A 20,166-nucleotide genomic window follows, 5' to 3' on the forward strand; every position below is an offset into this window, starting at 1 on the left:
GATACCATATTTTACGCAGGAGTGCTGCGTTAAAATTATTTATTATTTAGCAATGACACGGATTAAATTCCAAACAATTATAATTGCCTACATTGAAATATAAGTATTCTTTATCGTAGTTTTAAGGACTACTGAAGCACTATGTTATATTACAAAATAAAAGTCGATTTGATGGGATTACTTACTGTAATTGCATTATTTTCTTTAAATTGCTTTCTCTTAAAAAGTAGAATGATGGATTTCTGTTATTTTCCCTGTAATTTAATTAGCATATACTGATTTAATTGCATCAAATAAAATGTATATACAAAATAGAAATTGTTCCGAATATAAACAGAACAGTTCCATATAAAATAGTTACAATTCAATGCTAAAATATAAGATTTTAATGTAACCTTCTCTATTTAAATTAGTGTGTTGGCCATTTCAAGAATAATTTATGCAATTGTTTAATCTTTTTGAAAATAATTCATCTCTCTGTTTTAGAAAAAAATATAATATTATGAGATTAAGACGATTCTTATTTGATAAGTATTTATTTGTTATTTTGAGAAGGATCGGGAAATATCTCAAACCCGCTCATGACGTCATCGGGGCCGTGGCCTATGGCGGAAGTGCAGGTGGATCTTCGAGTTGAGCTCAATAAATTAAATTAATATTAAAAAACTAACAGTAATCAAGCATGGCCCTCAACAACAATCATTCTGAATCTGGAGGAGTTATCATCAACAACAGCGAAAGGTAAAGTCGCGGAATCAGACTCTTTGATTATTATTGCCTTTATTATTTATTATTTATTATTATTATTATTATATAAAGCTGGTACCGTCCTATTTCTGTCTACACGGATTTGTCCAAAACTTCCATATTGAATTAATTATTTTGTGTTATGTGTTTTTCTGTTTCCATAATAAGAATAACATTGTCGCGTGGACCGTATATCACACCCATTTAATTTATTTGCACTGTTTTCAGACTAGTCTGCCTTTTATATGTTTATTTTAAGCAACATCTTGTTTACACACTGTAAATGTTAATGTAATCTTATTAAGCAACTGATAAACACAGACTGATGAGTCCAGCAATGACATCATATCTCTAACATATCAACAAACCAGTAACAATCATCGGTAATAACCAATAATCATACAAGTACCAAAACAGATTTGATACCCTCTGATACAGTCTTTTATTTAAGTTCTATTCTGCATCTTTTCTACATTACATTATCTTTATTTACTCTAAAATACATCTCGGTATACATTTACTAAGCTATGTTATTCACACAAGAATGCTACACAATGACAACAATACAATTTGTATTATTATTACTATTATTATTTCATAAATATTTTTCTTGTGTTTTAATATTATTATAGACTTTTTATTTAGAATCATTAATATTTTTATAGTGAATTATTACACCATTGTAGTCAAATGTTCTTAGTGCTACATCTTATAATTGCAATAATGATAAATATAATGTTTAATATATTATTTTCTGCTTATTATTATCATCATTATATTACGTTTTTATTTCTAACATTTTTATGTTATTTATATATAATGATTTACTGTAACACTACAGACAAACAGAACTAAAACTTATAATTATGTTATTAAATTACAAATAAATTTTAAAATAATTTATATTATTATAAATAATAATTAAAAAATGCTTATTGTTGTTGTTAGAGTTAGGGGCAGGGTTATTATAATATATATTATTATAGAAAATGCTCTTAAAACTAAAGCTTTATTTTATACTGATGTTCTTTAAAACTATAAACAAAAGTCTTCGTTCCTCGTCAGCTGTTCCTCGTTCATTATTTGTTGACTCTATTAAAGCGAATCTGTTTTCCCACAGTGTCTTGATGTCTTATGAGAATGTGGAGCTGGTGTTCAGTGATGCAGAACGCTTGCCAGAAGCCTTCAGAAAAAGCAAGAAGGGAAGCATCTACCTGACGCCTTACAGGGTACGTACTGTCCGTAACACAAGAGAAGGAGTTTGATAATCATCTTATCTTTGAGTGATGATGATGATGATAAGGACAGGGTCTCGTCTGTCTCCTGATTGCTCTTGTTCAGTGGTTTGTAAATAAACATGCTCATCATCTGTGGTTGGATGTTTAGATGATCTTCTTGACTAAAGGGAAGGACCCTCTGCAGTCGTTCATGATGCCGTTTTATCTTCTGAAGGGCTGTGAGGTCAAACAGCCGGTGCTCGGCGCCAACTACATCAACGGGACGATCAGCGCCGAGCCTGGAGGTAAAACACATAATGTTTATAATACAAATAATGCACAAATAATGCATACAAATAGACATACTACTGAAAATAATTATTGTGTCTGCTCACTTTTTAGTATTTCTTCAACAGATGTATATTGACACATAAACGCATTTTTATTTTAGTCTATAATTCGATTAATTAATATCTTTGAATTGTGTATTTTAGAACTTTTTTCAGGGAATCGTGCAAATAATTGCAACTGATTCAATAAGTTCATGTAATTCATTCGAAACTGTTGACAGGCCTTTATATCGCACATCGTTGGTGTTAATATAATAATACATACAATACATAATATGTGACTCTGGGCCACAAAACCAGTCATAAGGGTCAATTTCGAGAAATTGAGATTCATGCATCATCTGAAAGCTGAATATATAAGCTTTTATTGATGTATGGTTTGTAAGGGAGGACAATATTTGGCCGAGAAGTCTGGAATCTGAGGGTGCGAATAAATCTAAATATTGTGAAAATAATCTGTAAAGTTGTCCAAATCAAGTTCTTAGCAATGCATATTACTAATCAAACATTAAATTTTTATATATTTACGGTAAGATGTTAAAAAAATATTTATTACAGATTTCTGGTATAAAAGAAAAATCAATAATTTTGTCCAATTAAATTTTTTTTTGGCTATTGCTACAAATATACCCCAGACTTAAGACTGCTGCATTTATATAATATTATGCATTAATGTAAAAAAAACAATAATAATGGTGTTCAATTTTGTATTACATGTTAACATCTTGGACTTGAAGTACTCTGATCCGAATCATGATCCTCCTCAAGTTTTCATTTGAATAATCTGGTCCTTGGAAGAAAGTAACAATGCACTCGTTCATGGAGTTAAAATATACTCTGCATGTTTCCATCGCTGCTGCAGGCGGCTGGGAAGGCTCTGCAACCTTCAAGTTGATTTTTGTTGCCGGAGGAGCGATCGAGTTTGGACAGTACATGCTACAGGTGGCAGCACAGGGTACGTCTTTTATATATATATTTATGTTTCAGCATTAGATTTGATGTGGAAGCATTACCTTCAGTCGCTCTCTTTCATTTCAGCATCCAGAGGGCAACCAGTGACTGTCAATTACGGCTGTCCTCACATTGCAAACGGGGCGTACGCTTACCCTCCTCCTCCTCCGTCTGCTAACGGCATGTATTCGGCCGCTCCTCCTCCGCCTGGATACGCCTACCCTGGACCTCCACCTCCAGGTTCACTGCTACACAGTGCTGACATTTAACTCTTTCCCGTCTTTAAAAGAAAGCGCTTCCCTGCCATTGACGAGTTTTTACAGCTTTTCGTGTTTGCACTGTTATACACTAGGGGGCGCTATTACGGTACACATTTTCTTAACGAGTACAAAACCTCCCAAACAAAAAAAAAACTAGACGGAGAAATGAGTGCTCTCTTATATTAACAGATGCATATGAGAAATAATGCGACCATCAGCAAGACACAGCATATAAATGAAAAATTCACAATGTTACAGAGTAAAATGCTGATCCAGGAAGTGGAATATGTCTGTGCAAGCTGTGTTTATGAAAACAATTTACTGGATTTATGCTTCGATAATCGTACTGAATATTATCCAGATGTAGTTTTTGATAAAAATGTGTTTTTTTGGATCAAAAAAGATTGCTTTAAGCTAGAATAAAAAATATTTTTTGTTTAAATGTAGAGGCTCTGATCTTAATTTTGATGTATTGCATGTTCAAATATTCATGCAGCAGAATATACTGGAGTCCATCAAATTTTTACCAACTTGTGGTGACTTCAACTTTTTTTTTTTTTTATGCTGGTGGGGAAAGAGTTAAACTTGTATTCAGACAATGATCGGCTGTTATCTGTGTCCTCTAGGTGGATTTTACCCCAGCGCTCCTGGCTTTGACGGACCAGCAGCCTACATGCCTCCTCCGCCGTACACCGCTCCTCCAGACCCAGATCTGCCCAGAAGCGCCGCAGGTGTGAGCCACAACTGAGTTTTATACGTCAAGTCACTGTTTAACAGGTTAACTCAGGCAGCCTTTTATATAAACGGACTGTATTTTTGTTCTAGCTGAAGCAAAAGCAGCTGAAGCTGCAGCGAGTTCCAGCGCGACTACGTTTGCTCCGACACGGGTCTACCTGCCCGAGGTCAGTTCACTGACTTCGTTTAACTTCCATAACCAGGTCCATCCTGTTAACCAAGTTTACTGTCTTAAATTCCAAATAAAACCAGGTTTAACCTGTTAACCCAATCCATATACAACAGTTCATGTGTAGCTAATTTAAACTTGTTCAAATCTATATATAAACTGGTCAAACTAGTTAACCGAGTGTTTCCTCTTAACCAAGTCCACGTTTAACTGGTTTACCAAGTCTATCCTGGTAACAAATTCCAAATAATAATCAGGTTCGACCTGCTAACCAAGTTAAGTTATGAAAAAGTTAATGCATACTGTATTTTTCCGGCCTATAAGTCACACTTTTTTTCATAGTTTGGCTGGTCCTGCGACTTATAGTCAGGTGCGACTTATTTATCAAAATTTATTTGACATGAACCAAGAGAAAACATTACCGTCTACAGCCTCCAGAGGGCGCTCTATGCTGCTCTCTTCTCCTGTAGTCTACACTGTAAACATAGAGCGCCCTCTCGTGGCTGGAGACGGTAATGTTTTCTCTTGGTTCTTGGTTCTAAAGAAATGCGACTTATAGTCCAGTGCAATTTCTATGTTTTTTCCCTCGTCATGACGTAGTTTTGGAATGATGCGACTTATAGTCTGAAAAAATACTGTAGTTAACTGAAATCCATATACTTATTAAAGTCCACCTACTGTGCATCGCAAATATTAACAAACATAATGTATACCAAGATCCAAACAACTTCATCCTGTAATATATCACCCAAGTTCGGCCTATTTACCAAGTTCATTTATTGTAAAGCTCATGCAACCTAGTTAAACACGTTAAAGAGTTTAATACAACCAGGTCCAACCTGTAGAGTTTCATCAAAGGCAAAAAGTAACTAGAGAATATTGTTTTTATTCTGAAGGACAAGCCTCCACCGTACTCTCCACCTGAAGATAAGAAGAACCAGTAGATGTGTCACATCCTCTCCTCTCTTCATCTCACCATCTCCAGTTAACACGACCTGGCCTGTGTAGAGGGAGACGAGAGAGACACATGAATGAATTCACAGCTGGTGAACGAGAGGGAGCCGACTGTTAGCTTTCTAACCGACAGTAAATGATTGAGCTTTTCTAAATATGAAAATGAGTTTATTTAGGAGACATGTATGAATGATTGTGTATAGATCGAGGTTTGAAGTATTTTGCTAGTTGCACAAGAGTTAACGTTGACGTTCACATTAATAGTGCTTTCAGTTGTTGTTCATTCTCGATTGCTGCATATAACGTAATCTGAATGAAGAGCGTTGGTTGTTGCCACTCAGCTGTTACTCAACACTCAAGCAGTCGCTTAAATCTTTGAAAAGAAATGCAAATCAAATGCAGACGCCCTTTACTAGACATTCTGTTGAATGCATGAGGAACGTAGAAAATAAAAAGTAGCTGAAAAAGTAAAAAATGTAGTTGAGTTTGTATCTGCGTCACATTTGAAGAAATGTAGCATTCCAAAAGTGAATGGGTGCCGTCAGAACGAGAGTCCCAACAGCTGATAAAAACATCACAATAATCCTCAAGTGCATTTTTCATATTTAGGTGAACTATTCCTCTAACTAAAACCTTTACAAGGTACAAGTCTGTTTTATACAACAGTTCTGGTTCTTGATTCTGATTGGACGGGCTGTTAGTCTGCTGTTGTTTCCACTTTGGCTTCTTTTGCAATCATTTTTATTGCAGGAGCAAAAACCAAGTCATCAAATCAACTGAGCATTATCTACAATCACCTTCACGAACAGTACATGAAGTACATCTGATGTATTTTGCAGTGTTTTTTAGTCCTGGCATCTCTTGTCTCTGTTGCATGCAGCTGTTAGATTAAAGATGCACTTTAACCCTACGTGCACCTTCAGTCTCTCGGACAGAGTTTATAGATTCTTTTTTTCCCCTTAATTTATTTAACTATACATTTAATCAGTTACGCATGGTCTTGACTGTATCTTGTTATTCAAAGTGTATTTTATTAAAGTAACCCTGTACAGGTGGAACAATGCATTTCATTTATGGACGTCTTTTGTCTTCATTATTCCCGGTGTACATGATGACCAGGTTTCCGAAAGCAGACAAATGTAAAGATGAGTTCACATTCTTCGGTAAAAGTCTCTCAGGAAGTTCAAAATGATGTCAGAATTCCCAAAGGATGTGCTTTTCCAGCCCTGATATCTTGTGCAAATTAAAATATTCAAACAATCTCCCAATATTAAGGACAATTCTAGGTTTTACTAGTTAGTGCATATAGTCAGCTCAAAGAAATGAGCTCAGACCGCCATTTCATAGAATTATGATCCCATAATCAGATATAACGCAAACAGTGTTTAAACTTTCACTGGCTCTTTATAGAAAGGCTATGTTCAGAATAGTGTACTAATAATATATCTGTAGCATGCATGACTTAAACTGTGGAGAGTGTGCAATAAAGTGCTATGGAAGCCTTTACCACGAAAAAAATAAAATAAAAAGGTATTGCAACTTTTTATGGTTTCTTGCAATTCTGAAAAAAAAAAAAACATTAAATGAATAAAGAGTTTATTGTAGCATTTTTTTTTCCTTGCAATTGTGAGATTTTGTCTCAATTGTGAGTAAACAAGTAAGAATTGTAAAAAAAATAAATAAATGCACCACTACCTTTTGGAAACGGGCTGCCATAAAGTGCACTATGCAATAGAGCACACTAAAAAAAAACACTACATCCCACAATGCAACATGCTCATCCTTCCACTTAAAAAGTGATATATGAACTGGTAGCAATATAAGCTCTGACTATTTTTAATATCTTCTTTTTCGACTAAAATTGCATTCATTTTGCAGGTTAAACACTTGCTAAATTAAATATGAAACATAGCATCACTGTTGAAGGGCTATGGTACATAACGTGAAATATGCAAGTACGCTATTCTGAACAAAGCCAATGACTAGATTAAGAGTATTACAGCATGAGATCTCATATTCACAGACGTCCATATCTGAAGTGTTAAAAGATCAATCTGATGGACATATCATCTGTTAAACTCTGTAAAAATAATCAAAATACTGCTAAAACTGATACAGTAGAAATACATAAAAATAAAAAAAACTGTAACAATAATCCTACAGCACAGGAAAACAGAAAAACATGATTCTCAATATTTTAAAGTAGCGCAATGATCATATCCCAAATATTAAAGCTCAAAATATGTAATTTCCATAGTAAAAAAACATATTTTACAGTCATCATTATGCAGATTGATCATAAACACAGCTAAAAGCTTCCTACCAGTGGCTGTCCTTCATAAAACATAACATCTATCACAGTTTTATCATAGGTAGAATGCAAAATATGTAAATGTAATGTAAATGTAATTTATGCAATATTTCAATCCTTTTACCAACAGGAGAAAATCAACCTGCTGCAACAGTTTAAATCAGCCCAATTCCATGCAAATATGAGGATCTGGCAACCCTGCATCCATGATTTAATACTCCCTGATTTGTGAAAACATTATTTTAAAACACTCATATGTGACCCGAGCACAAAACGAGTACAGTAAAAAAAAAATACATGTTATGGGTCAAAATTATCGATTTTTCTTTCATGTAAAAAAACAATTATGATAAAGTAAACATCATGTTCCATGAACATATTCAGTACATTTCCTACTGCAAAATACATCATAATTTAATTTTTGATTAGGAATATGCATTGCTAAGAACTTCATTTGGACAACTTTCAATATTTCAATATTTGTTTGCACTCTCAGATTTTCAAATAGTTGCATCTCGACCGAATATTCTCCTATCCGAACAAACCATTCATCAATGGAAAGATTATTTATTCAGCTTTTGTAGGGTGTATAAATCAGAAAAAAAAGTAAAAAGACCCTTATGACTGGTTTTGTGGTCCATGGTCATATATATATATATATATGAGCATCTGCATTTGTGCTTGCATGAAGTATATTCCTTCCCCTACGCAGTTCTCCACAGACCAACCCGAACCATCCCAGACTGAATCCTGAGCTCATCAGATTTACTCAGGAACACCAGGACTAAATGATGGCATGATGTTGATCAAATCTGTTTAAGCTCGTGGTTCACAGAGTGTGATGGTGACGCCCTCCCCGATCCAGCAGGCCGGGAGCAGCGCTTGTGTAAAGGCGCAGTGGAAGGCGTGCAGCCGGATCTGTCCCTCGGCGTAGTACGTCAGCGTCCCGGCCTCGTAGTCCAGAAGCATCCCGATGCGCAGCGGCTGAGCGTTCGGCTGCAGCTGACCGGCGACGGACTCCTTGCATCCGGCGTGCCACGCACTCAGCTGCCGCTCGTCCAGCTGGAGGCTCCACGACAGATCGTTCATCCCCACCATGCAGCGCTTGCCCTTCTCCTTGCGCGGGATGTTCGGGTACGTCACGCCCACATACGCCCAGGGTTTGGACACCTCCAGCTCCCAGTAGTGCTGGCCGTGAGTGAAGCTCTGGAAACACAACACCTGCCAGGTGTGGTCGAAGCGGGACTCATCATCCAGGACGGGGCGGGGCCCGGAGATCAGATGCTCCGCCCTCCTGTTGCTCTGGGTGAGCCGTAGGTGAGCGTTGGCAGTGCGGGGGTCAAAGGTCAGGTTGCAGCGGTCTAGATGAAGAGAAGAATTACATACTGTAAGAGACTGAGATTAATGAAGAACTGTAGTATTGTGTGATGTGATGAGAGCGTACATGCGTTCAGTCCCTCTCTCTCGGCTGGATTCGATGGGGTCGCAGGACTGGGGACGACAGCCAGAACTGGCCTCTTATCTTGAGGAGAGTCTGCGAGAACGACAGAGAAAACCAGACAGAGATAAAACAGGATTTAAAGAATCATTATTTAGTTCCACTGCAAAGATTATGACTGGCTGAATAAAATACAAATACATTTAATATATTACATTTTTATTTATATTAAAATAAATCAATACTGTTAAAAACATAATTCATCTTTTATATATAAAAACATTTATTAAAAATTACTTTGAAAATTGTCACAACAAGGACCATTATTTTTCAGTTTTTTCCCTTCATGGCTTTTTCAATATATGCTTATATATATATATATGTTGTTATTGATCAAATAAATAAATAATACTGTGATATGCTGACTTGCTGAACAGATATGAATAAAACTGTACTTTTAGACAAAAAAAAATAAACTCTGTTTTAAAATATTATTAAACTTTGATTGCAACATTAATGACGTTTTATATAAATGAATACATTTAAGTTAATCAAATTTTCTGATAGGTCTACCATACTACTACTTTTGAAAATTGACAAAAAAGGATGATTATGTTTGTAATTTTAATCACTACGATTTCATTAAACAGTGGATTTATTTTGATATATGTGAGCACAAAAACGGTCTTAAGTTGCTGGGGTATATTTTTAGCAATAGCCAGAAATACATTGTATGGGTCAAAGTTTTGCAAAAAGCCAAATGCCTGTGCCCTGACTCAAGGGAATTATAAAAGAGCAGCTAATAATTCTGAAACGGGTGTGAATTTAGCATCATAGAGTCATTAAACGGACCGTGAACGTCCCTCACCCTCTTTATCCTGTCCTGCTGACACCTGAACGGCTCTCTCCAGATCCTCACACACCAGCTTGGACACACGGGACAGGATTTCAGTGACGGGCATCAGTTTCTCCTGTACGCTCACATGCACCTCCACAGGAACATTAATGAAGTGTGGGACCTCTATGAGCCTGGAGTCCTGCATCAGCACACAGACACAGACATTACACAAACATAACACCTGTTTACATCCGGGACAACATCAACAATAAACAATAATATTTTCCCCCAAAAAACAACTTTGCATCATCAAAAGAAAAGCATTTTTTTCTATATAATAACTGGAATTAATTAAAAAATAAATTTTAAAAGATAATGGGGACTTTTTTTTTTTTTTTTTTGTAATACTCATTTCTCAAAATAAATAGCATTACATTTTATTTTATAAAAAAATACAACTTTAGCATTTTAAATAAAACAATTAAGATATAAATAAAATAACCTGAAATAAAATAAAATTAATTGAAATAAAAACTAATTAAATAAGCTGAAATAAAATAAAATACGATAAAGAATAATACATTAAATTGAATAAAATTAAATTGAAATAATAAATTAAAATAAAATAAAGATAAAAAATAATTGAAATAAAAAAAATTAAGATAGAAAAAAAAAATGAAATAAAATTAAAAAATAAAAGAAAACAAGACCTTGATGAGCTGGCAGGAAGGGAGGGAACACAGGTTTCTGATCTCCTCCTGAAGGGCTGTGAGCTGCGTCGCTCTCTCCTCCAGTGCATCCAGCCGCTCCTGAGCCTGCAACAGAGTCACTTCCTGCTGTTCCAGAAAAAGCTCTGTCATTTCCTGTTTGTCTGTCAGCACCTTTATCAGCTGTGAGAACTTGGTGTTCACCCACTGAGACGTCTGCTGTAGTGACACCTGACAGAGCAGAGCGAGAACAACATGCCTAACTCATTAAACATCCTTCAAGACTATACACTGCCTGGCCAAAAACAAGTCGCCGACTGGATTAAAGAAGCACAAACTTAAGATTGTGTATCAAGGCCAGGCGTTGTATTATTGGTATGGTTCAGTTCTAAAAAAAAAAAAAAAGAAAAAAAAAAATTTTTTTAAATGGCAATACATATTTTTCATGTCAGGTCCACTAAATAATATCACCATTAGCAAATGCTGAAATTAAGATTAATAAATAAATTTAAAAAAATAATAACAATAAATAAATACGCTGCATGTATATCCAAATCCATTAAATACATGAACTGAAAATGTGTTTAGATGAAGTTCTAATGGCTAAAGTAATGATAGCACACGTCTTGCCTTCGCCGTCTCCATGTTCTCCATCAGCTCCTGGCGGTTTCTCTCAATAGTTTCCTGGTGTTTCTTAAATTCTGCACTCTTTTTCTTCAATTCTGCCTGAACAGAATCCATTAAATTTGTAAAAAAAAAAAAAAAAAGTCAGCTGAGACACATACAGGTTAAACATCACAAAATATGTTTATATGTTTCGCTCTAAAATGAAAGAAAGAAAAATATATGCATATATTGCATTGAAAATATAGCATTGTGACATTATCGCCATTATTCGAAATTACACATTATTTTCTCCTTAAACTCCCATTACTGTAATACAATATACTACTTAAACTATACGGTGTTTATATGTCAATGCAATATTACCACTCTATTCTTCCGTTCTCCTTCCACCAAAATCGTATCGTGGTCCTTGCACTGGTTCACAGAGCACTCGTAGCAAACACACATGCTGTCGCTCCTGCAGTAGATGACCAGAGGCTTCTGGTGCCGCTCACAGATCTGCTCCGGATCCAGATCCCGATCCGTGTGGAGCGAGGCTCCTGCGCTCACATCCGTCTTAACCGGACTGTGTGTGCTGATCTCCGTTATCATCGACAGAGACACGTTTCGATTCAGCTCAGGCTTTGTTTCAAAGGATTTTTTACAACAAGGACAGTAGAAGTCTTTGTCCTTCCTATCCCAAAATCTGAGGATGCAGGCCTTGCAGAAGGTGTGACCGCATGGGATGGTCACAGGGTATTTAAATGGATAGAAGCAGATTATGCACTGGACATGATCATCCATCATAGATCTAGAACCTGAAATGATCAAATAAAAATGCAACAGCGTTAATGGCTTGGTAAACGGACCGACTGACCGACAAGGCTGCTCTTCATCGACTTTAGTTCAGCTTTTAATACAATAAGGCCGAACATACTCCTGCGGAAATTGTGCAGGGAGGAGATTGGACTACTGGCAGGGTGGTGTAAAAAGCATAACCTGGCTCTTAACATAAAAAAAACAACAACATCACTGCCCCAGAGGCTCATGATAAACTTAAATTGTGCAATCCATAGTGTGCTGATGTATGGGCTGCTAGTTACTCCTTTTTCTCTACCCTATACACTGTATTCCTTACCAATGTCGTATTGTGCTGTTGACATAATGGCTGATAATACTGGTCTTTATTATGTCACTGTTGTTAATGTCATTCCTACGCATTTGCACTTATGAAATTGCACTGTCGATTGATGCTCTAATGTAATGTCGTTGTTCTACAGCAATGACAATAAATTATTATTATTATAGACAGACAGACAGATAGACAGATAGACAGATATACAGATAGATAGATAGATAGATGATATAACGATCTATAAGCTATAAAACGAGTTAAATAATTTGATGAATTATAGTCATTAGCAATTATTCGTTGAATCCATTTGGTGAAAACATCGAGACAGTATATAAACAAACTCCACCTGACCTTACATTACTAAACATCTATGTTTAAAATGAAAGCAGAACATTAACTCCTTTTCCGCAAAACTCACAGGAATATTTACCTATCAGATGTGTACAAACGTGAAATCATCCAGAATCCTGCGCTCTGGATTTCTCTCAGGCGAATCTCGTCGCCTTCTATACGCAAGAACGCACAGACGTGATGACGTGCCACGCACGTTACGTCGCGCTTCTTGTGTTTTGGAGCGGTTCATCATGGCGCTGCGCGGCGCGGCGCGTGTTCTGTTTCGGGCGGCGGATGCGGGGCTGAAGCATCACGCGAGGGGTCTCCGGTTCACCGGTGAGCGTTGCTGCACGATATTACCGTGAAAAACTGCGCGGATAATGAGTTCAATAATCAGTAGAGCCACTGCTGTGCGTGCATGCGTGCGCGCGAACCTTCTGCTTACAATGACCTTTAAATGTACTTAATATATTTATCTGTCTCATTCTAGTTATTATAATCCATAAATAGATCATTTATTTATAAGTCTGCATTTTCATTCTGTCCTTTCTCTGTTTCTCTTGTCTTTCTGAAGCACTTTTAGTTACTGCTTGTTTTAAACGTGCTTTAAATGAAGGTGCCATTATCATTGTTTATTATAAGTATTACTTTTATATTAAAGCATTGTAATATTTATTTTTCCTATGTTACAGCATTATAAATAGTTATTGTTGCTTTATTATTCTGTTAATATTAAAGCAATATTATTATTTCCATTAGTGTTTACATTGTTATTGCATTTATTATAAAATAAAAAACATATTACAACAGTATAATTATGTTTGTTAATTAATTATGAATTATTTTAAAGCAATTATTACTACATTTACACTAAAACATTTTTAAGGTTATTTTAGAATTATATTAAATGTTATCAAAAGGTTTATTATTATTATTAAATGTATATGGCTACATTATTATTAGTGTTATAATTATTTTATTAGTGTTGTTTATCATTATTAACAATATAATTATTTTATTTTATATTAAAACAACATATTATTCATATTTTATTTGTATAGCATTTATAAAAATACAATAATACATATTTTATTATATTTATTAGAGTTGTTTTAGTTTTAATTATTTTTTATAACAACATTCTATTATAATTTTATTGTATAAATATTTGTTAAACATTATCATAATTATCAAATTGCATGATTATCACATTCATAGATTATATTATATTTTTGTTGTTGTTTTTCTACTAATAATAACTACTTCTGTAGCTGTTCTGGGTCACCGGTCAGCTCCTCAGGGTCCGATGCCCAATGAAGACATTGACTGGACTCGACTGGACTCTCTGGAGAAATACCGCAGTTACACTCGCTACGTGAGATCGGCAGAGGAGGCCGACCGCAAGGATGTTTGGTGGAAGACCTACAGGAAATACAGAGAGGAGGAGAAGGAAGAAGGTAAGTCATCGCTGATGGATACACACACATGCATAGCTCTTATATTCACAAGAGCTAGAATATCGAGAGTGTTGATTGTTTTTGCGCGCAGCTGTTGAACCGGTCAACATCGGACTCCCGTATCAGCGTCCATCCAGGAAGACAGAGGTGAAGGAGAGGAAGAAGGTGATGCTGGAGAACAAAAAGAACCCAGAGATGGAAAGAGACAATCGACTGCGAACATGTAAGAGAGGAAGCAGAGCAGCTTAATCAAAACCAGAAATTGCTTATTAGTATTAATTCTCATTGCTCGTGTGAAACCATACAGTCAGTGTTTGTTTTATGCTTCTGTTTTATTTTGTGACGCATTATGAGATGCATTTTATATATGAAAAATACCATGCAACTATATTTTTATTATTAAGAATCCAGTGTAAAAAAAAGACTGTTTATAATGGATGCTGAATGTGTTTAATCATGCAGCAAATACAGAGACTCATTAATGTTATCAAAGTGTCATAGAATTAAATTAAAACCTTATTAGAGATGTGATTGTGATATTTTAAGCACATTTCCCAGCCAGAGTTGTTGTTAAAATCAGCATAAATAAATACTATCCTGGTGTATATATAAAAAGTACATTACAATTGTTATTTTTTGCATAATAAAAATACCATGTAAATTAAGTGATAATGATTAACTTTAAGCGTGAATATAAACCTGTAGGTTTAGTGGTACGGAAACGTCATACTGTGAATCATCAGGCATCAATAGGACATTAAATATAACGTTTTCTTATTTTCTGGCTTCCAGTCCGCATTCCCCTCGACAGAGTAAAGACACAATGGGAGCAGACAAACGGACCGTACCACATTAAGAGACTCGCCGAACACTACGGGGTCTACAAGGACCTCTTCCCCATGGCGTACTTTGTGCCGCGGGTCATGCTGCGTGTGCTGTACGGAGAGGACAGCAGCGCACCGGTGCATTATGGGAATCACTTAACACCAAGTCAGGTGAGGACTCTAAACTCGTGACTGTTTCTGTTGGAAATCAAGAAAACAGACTCTGACTTGTCCTGTTTGTGTGAATCCTCAGGCAGCACGAGCACCTCAGGTACATTTTGAAGCAGAAGAAACTTCTCTCTGGACGCTGTTGTTAACCAGCCCAGGTACAGAAAAATAATTACAGTAAATGCATTTTTCTTAATCTAATGTCATCTGTGATACATAAATCAGTTAATGCAATGACAGTATTAAAAAAAAAAAAAAAAAAAAAAAATGAAAAGTTTATCCAAATACATTTAACTTTGTAATTATATTTAAATAATTGTTTTATTTATTAATTGAATAATATAATATAAAAAAAATTCTTAGATAAATGACATGGATTTTTATAATTATATTTGATAATTTATCATAAATAATAATAATCATATATATGTATATATATATATATATATATATATATATATATATATATATATATATATATATATATATATATATATATATATATATATATATATATAGTTTAATTGTTTTAAGTAATATTTTTGTTCATTCTTTTATATATATGAAATAATTACCAAACAAAATATATATAGAATAAGATAAATTAGATAAATTAAGTGAAATATATAACTATATATTGTTAATATATTAATATAATTAATGTATTGAAATGTATGTTTGTGTTTGCGTTTGTGTATATAAACATATACACACACACATTAATATATATATATATATATATATATATATATATATATATATATATAGCTATATTTAGTAAAAATAATATAATAATAATAATATAACATTTATAAATAAATAAACATAACATTTTTTATTTGTTGCTTTGAAACAATGTGTATTGTAAAAAGCACTATATAAATTAGTTACTTGACTATTTATTTTAAGCATATTTATATAAATATAAATACATATTTATTTCAAATTGAATCCAAATATATTAACAGTACGGAATTATTTTCTTCTTCAAGTGGTCAAAGCTTTTTGGTCATTTGGCCTTAAGAAATGTCAAGTTAGCATTTTGTCCACTAGATGGTGATGAAGTGACATGAACTGAGTCTGTTTCACAGATGAACATCTGCTGGATGGTGAGCAGGAGTATCTTCACTGGCTAGTGTGAGTATGTTTATCCTCTATCACTTCACACTTTACAAAGCTCACATTCCTAATCTCTTAAAATGAGCTACTTTTTAAGTTTATGTAACTGTTGTATAAAATCAATATCACATTTGCAATCATGCTTTTGGAGAGATTATATAAATATATTTTTTCTGCTCCCTATCTTAAATTATGTGACAATTCTAAATGCATATTAATAGACTGATTAATGCATGCAGTAAAATAATGCACTGAATGCATGCACGTGCACTGGTCTAACCTACTAGACTTCATCAGCTAATGTATGCATGCAGTCTGTAGGTGTGTTCTGTTTGCTTTTCAAGATTTACTAATAATATCAAATCGCACATCATTAAAACTACCATGCATATCGCACACCTCTATGTTTCGATTTTTATAATGTGCTGTCTTATCAGTCCACCCGTTCACATTTAAAGCTCTGCGTGTTTGCAGGACAAAAACACAAAACTCTGTACAAAACAACAGTTTTTAAGACCCTGTGGAAACCCCAGTGCATGATGAAATCTGTTTCTGATTGCAGTGGGAATATCCCTGGAAATTCTGTGTCATCAGGGCAGGAGCTCTGCCATTACATCAGTCCATTTCCAGCCAGAGGAACAGGATTTCAAAGATACATCTACATCCTTTTTAAACAGGAACATCCGGTTGATTTCAGCTCAGACCTCAGGTCTTCCCCATGGTCAGTAGCTCCAGACTCACTCTTGACCGTAATAATAAGGTCATGATCATTTAAAGGGATTATGCACATCCCTCTGGATGTAATTACGGAATAAAGCCAAACAAGCTAATTGGCAGCCTGATGAGAAGCAGACCTCTGTCGTATTTATTTAGCGTTAACAATCATCACATGAGATGTCTATGTATCTCTTTTTTCTTTCTTTCTGAAAGTTCAAAGGCATTGCATTTATTTCAAATAGAATCTTTTGTAACATTATAATCAATTTCAACTTGCTGAAGCATTACTTTCCATGAAACGCATACAGCCCAATTTTTATTTCTGCATAAATATTAAACAGCACAACTGTTTTCAACATTGATATTAATCAGAAATATTTATTGAGCAGCAAATCAGTATATTATTCTAATTTCTGAAGATTGTGTGACACTGAAGACTGGAGGAATGATGCTGAAAATACAGCGGAGCATCAGAAATAAATAGGAAATACTTTTTTATCACAGAAATAAATCACTTAAAATATATTTAAAATATATTAAAATAGAAAATAGTTATTTTAATTTGCAATAAAATTTTTACAATATTACTGTTTTTTTTGATCACATAGATGCATCCTTGATGAGCAGAAGAGGCTTTGTTAAAAACAATTAAAAATCATAATTACTAAAATATTTTTTTTTTATGAAGTAATAAGAACTGGAGGGTAAATGTGATAAACTGTCATGAAAATAATATCACAATTAAATAATGTCTTTTTCTTGAAGTACAATGTATTTATTTCTTGAGATTTTGGGGGTGTAATTTGATCTGGACATGTCTTTCACAGATTTTATGAGATCCACGGTCCATTACTTTCTTTGTTTCCTTCAACAAAAAGATTTTAGATTCGATTTATTAGCAATGTCTCATTTCGAAACCATTGCATTTCCAAGATAGTTTTTATTCAAATGCATACGTCAATGAGAACATGTCATTTCAGAAAATAAACCACTACTTTACACAATCAGAATTCCAGCTGGCCACATAAAGGTCAGCTTTACAATGGATGCTTTTCTTTGAGATGAGACATTGCACACGGCCAGAACATGCAGCATAGCTTTCATAATGAGACACGAAATACGTATTCTTTCTCTCATATTTACAGCTACTGTCTGAAGGAACGGACTTTCCGGACATTAGACTTCTACAGGAAGCACCAAGATATAATAACTCCAGCCGGCCTCTCTTTTTTCCAGTGCCAGTGGGATCAGTCTGTTACTCACACCTTTCACACGCTACTGAGTGAGTAACAAGATATAGACGTGCAAGAACAACTTCCCTTTCTGTACGATGAACAGATTTTCTGGAATGTCTTTTACATTCTATTTATAGCTAGTTTCTGCTTCTTAAAAAAGTATTATCACTTTTGGTTTGTAGAAAATCTGTTATCAGTCTTAACACACACGATCTTGAAAAAAAATCTTTGTTCATGTTATGCTTTATATATGTCTCACAGATATGAGGGAGCCTGTGTTTGAGTATGACAGACCTCCGGTGTATCACCCACCACAGAAGAAATACCCTCACGGACAGCCTCTCAGATACCTGGACCGCTACAGAGATGGAGCCCAAAACACCTTCGGCATTTATTAAACATGCGTCTATCATGATCACAGCAGGGCTTTTGTGTGGAATAAACTACATGTTATCAGCTGTGTTGAGATCTGTCTTTATAGGTGCATTGGCTAAATTTTGTGCATGGGCAAAAAAAATGTGTGAAGCGCAGTGTCATTAAACACAAAAGCAGCTTTATGTAGTTCAGCTCGGTGAATCTGTGAACACATAAACTCATCTCAGAGATCAGACTTTTTCTGTTACTTATTTTTATTAAGTACACCTGAATATGACCTTGTTAATATGTAACTGTAAACGTATTTTGTCCTTTATTTTAGCATTTTATTTTTAAATTAAATTACATTTTTACATTTTCATTTTAAATTTAAGTTTCATCAAATGTCTCAAAACCCGACTGTACAAACTTGAATTGTTTTAAATATTGTTTTTATTGGCAATTTCAATATATATATATATATATATATATATATATATATATATATATATATATATATATATATATATATAATTAAACACAATGAACAATATAAAAACATTAGCACATTATAAATTCTAAACGAAATGTAACGGCTATTTTTATGCATAAATTCAAAATGTGCATTTAAACAAATAGAAACAATGCAAATTCATCGGTGGAGGTTTAAAAGCTAAGGTATGGCTAAAACCTAAATATAACTAAGGTACATGCGAAGTAGCAGCTGCTCAGAGAGTGATGTTCCTCTATGTCCAGAAACAACACCCTCTCCTAAACATCTGGATAAAACCAGACCTCTGTCTGTCTTCATGACCCTCACTCTTGACATACTCTTTTGGTATAATATCACATAAACATTTTTAATAATTGATGCAAGACACAGCAATTCACAATATATCATGCACCGAAACAAAATAAATACTTCTTGTCACTTTAGCGGGACAAAACTAACAACTGTTACTTTCGTCCCGACAGATACTCCCACGAGCCTAACTGCTGGAAACGATGACGCAATCACGTGATATGTCTCAGCTCCGTCAAGGCTTGCGTGTTGAACATGACGTCATACCTTGGCATGCAAATGCTGTAAGAGGCTCTGATAAAATCGCTTTGTTACTTTCGTCCCACGTTAAAATACCCGTAATCAGACTGCAGTTACTCTTTTATTACGCACTATAAATTATAAAACAAATAAAAACAATATTTTAATAATTAAGTATCACATTTACATGCTCTTTGGTTTTCTGACACTTATGGTCACATGACATGCAGGTAACACAAAATATATGTTTTGTTTTTTTTTATTTCGATTGATTCTAAAATGATTTATTTTCATTTAAAATTTCTAGGATTTAATTAAGTAGCTTTTTCATTAAATTCATAAACCCCCTGCAGTTCCTTCACAAACCCCAGTTGGGAAAACCTTGACGTAATCTAATGTTTAATGCACAGCATGTTGTTAATAACAACAAATGGAATAGATTTTCTTATTCTTGGTATTTTTATGTTGGTATGGTACAGGCTTATCCCATTTAAATCAT

At 34.5% G+C, this 20,166-nt stretch overlaps 3 protein-coding genes across 3 annotated transcripts; 2 read left to right on the top strand and 1 right to left on the bottom strand.

Annotated features, from left to right (window-relative positions):
• The first annotated feature begins 598 nt into the window (after positions 1-598).
• Positions 599-7,126, top strand: LOC113111368 (WW domain-binding protein 2-like). Its single transcript, XM_026275994.1, has 8 exons — positions 599-741; positions 1,868-1,976; positions 2,134-2,269; positions 3,177-3,269; positions 3,353-3,505; positions 4,152-4,256; positions 4,351-4,427; positions 5,326-7,126. Exons 1-8 carry the CDS (start codon positions 683-685, stop codon positions 5,371-5,373), a joined length of 780 nt encoding a protein of 259 aa, XP_026131779.1. The 5' UTR covers positions 599-682; the 3' UTR covers positions 5,374-7,126.
• On the bottom strand, positions 6,393-12,935 carry LOC113111366 (tripartite motif-containing protein 65-like). Its single transcript, XM_026275992.1, has 7 exons — positions 12,849-12,935; positions 11,668-12,101; positions 11,308-11,403; positions 10,681-10,908; positions 10,001-10,169; positions 9,139-9,228; positions 6,393-9,055 (listed from the first exon to the last, which is right to left on the bottom strand). The coding sequence occupies exons 2-7, from the start codon at positions 12,088-12,090 to the stop codon at positions 8,511-8,513; spliced, it is 1,551 nt and encodes a 516-aa protein (XP_026131777.1). The 5' UTR covers positions 12,091-12,101; positions 12,849-12,935; the 3' UTR covers positions 6,393-8,510.
• Positions 12,931-18,832, top strand: LOC113111367 (39S ribosomal protein L38, mitochondrial-like). The gene is made up of 9 exons (XM_026275993.1): positions 12,931-13,087; positions 14,023-14,208; positions 14,300-14,431; positions 15,001-15,203; positions 15,286-15,358; positions 16,292-16,337; positions 16,882-17,040; positions 18,182-18,318; positions 18,533-18,832. The coding sequence occupies exons 1-9, from the start codon at positions 13,003-13,005 to the stop codon at positions 18,667-18,669; spliced, it is 1,158 nt and encodes a 385-aa protein (XP_026131778.1). The 5' UTR covers positions 12,931-13,002; the 3' UTR covers positions 18,670-18,832.
• Positions 18,833-20,166: the final 1,334 nt, after the last annotated feature.

The sequence above is a fragment of the Carassius auratus genome, chromosome 12 (genome assembly GCF_003368295.1).
Source record: "Carassius auratus strain Wakin chromosome 12, ASM336829v1, whole genome shotgun sequence".
Taxonomy (NCBI): domain Eukaryota; kingdom Metazoa; phylum Chordata; class Actinopteri; order Cypriniformes; family Cyprinidae; genus Carassius; species Carassius auratus.

What these genes read in the sequence shown, in the direction of transcription:
- LOC113111368 (XM_026275994.1), top strand. Translation starts at nt 683, where the DNA reads ATGGCCCTCAACAACAATCATTCTGAATCTGGAGGAGTTATCATCAAC. An exon ending in TCTACCTGACGCCTTACAGG is followed by an intron (nt 1,977 to 2,133) that starts GTACGTACTGTC and finishes TTGGATGTTTAG; the next exon opens with ATGATCTTCTTGACTAAAGG. An exon ending in CCCTGGACCTCCACCTCCAG is followed by an intron (nt 3,506 to 4,151) that starts GTTCACTGCTAC and finishes TGTGTCCTCTAG; the next exon opens with GTGGATTTTACCCCAGCGCT.
- LOC113111366 (XM_026275992.1), bottom strand. Translation starts at nt 12,090, where the DNA reads ATGATGGATGATCATGTCCAGTGCATAATCTGCTTCTATCCATTTAAA. An exon ending in CTTCCTGCCAGCTCATCAAG is followed by an intron (nt 10,170 to 10,680) that starts GTCTTGTTTTCT and finishes GTGCTGATGCAG; the next exon opens with GACTCCAGGCTCATAGAGGT. An exon ending in GAGAGAGGGACTGAACGCAT is followed by an intron (nt 9,056 to 9,138) that starts GTACGCTCTCAT and finishes CTCTTCATCTAG; the next exon opens with ACCGCTGCAACCTGACCTTT.
- LOC113111367 (XM_026275993.1), top strand. Translation starts at nt 13,003, where the DNA reads ATGGCGCTGCGCGGCGCGGCGCGTGTTCTGTTTCGGGCGGCGGATGCG. An exon ending in AGACAATCGACTGCGAACAT is followed by an intron (nt 14,432 to 15,000) that starts GTAAGAGAGGAA and finishes TCTGGCTTCCAG; the next exon opens with TCCGCATTCCCCTCGACAGA. An exon ending in GCTGTTGTTAACCAGCCCAG is followed by an intron (nt 15,359 to 16,291) that starts GTACAGAAAAAT and finishes TCTGTTTCACAG; the next exon opens with ATGAACATCTGCTGGATGGT.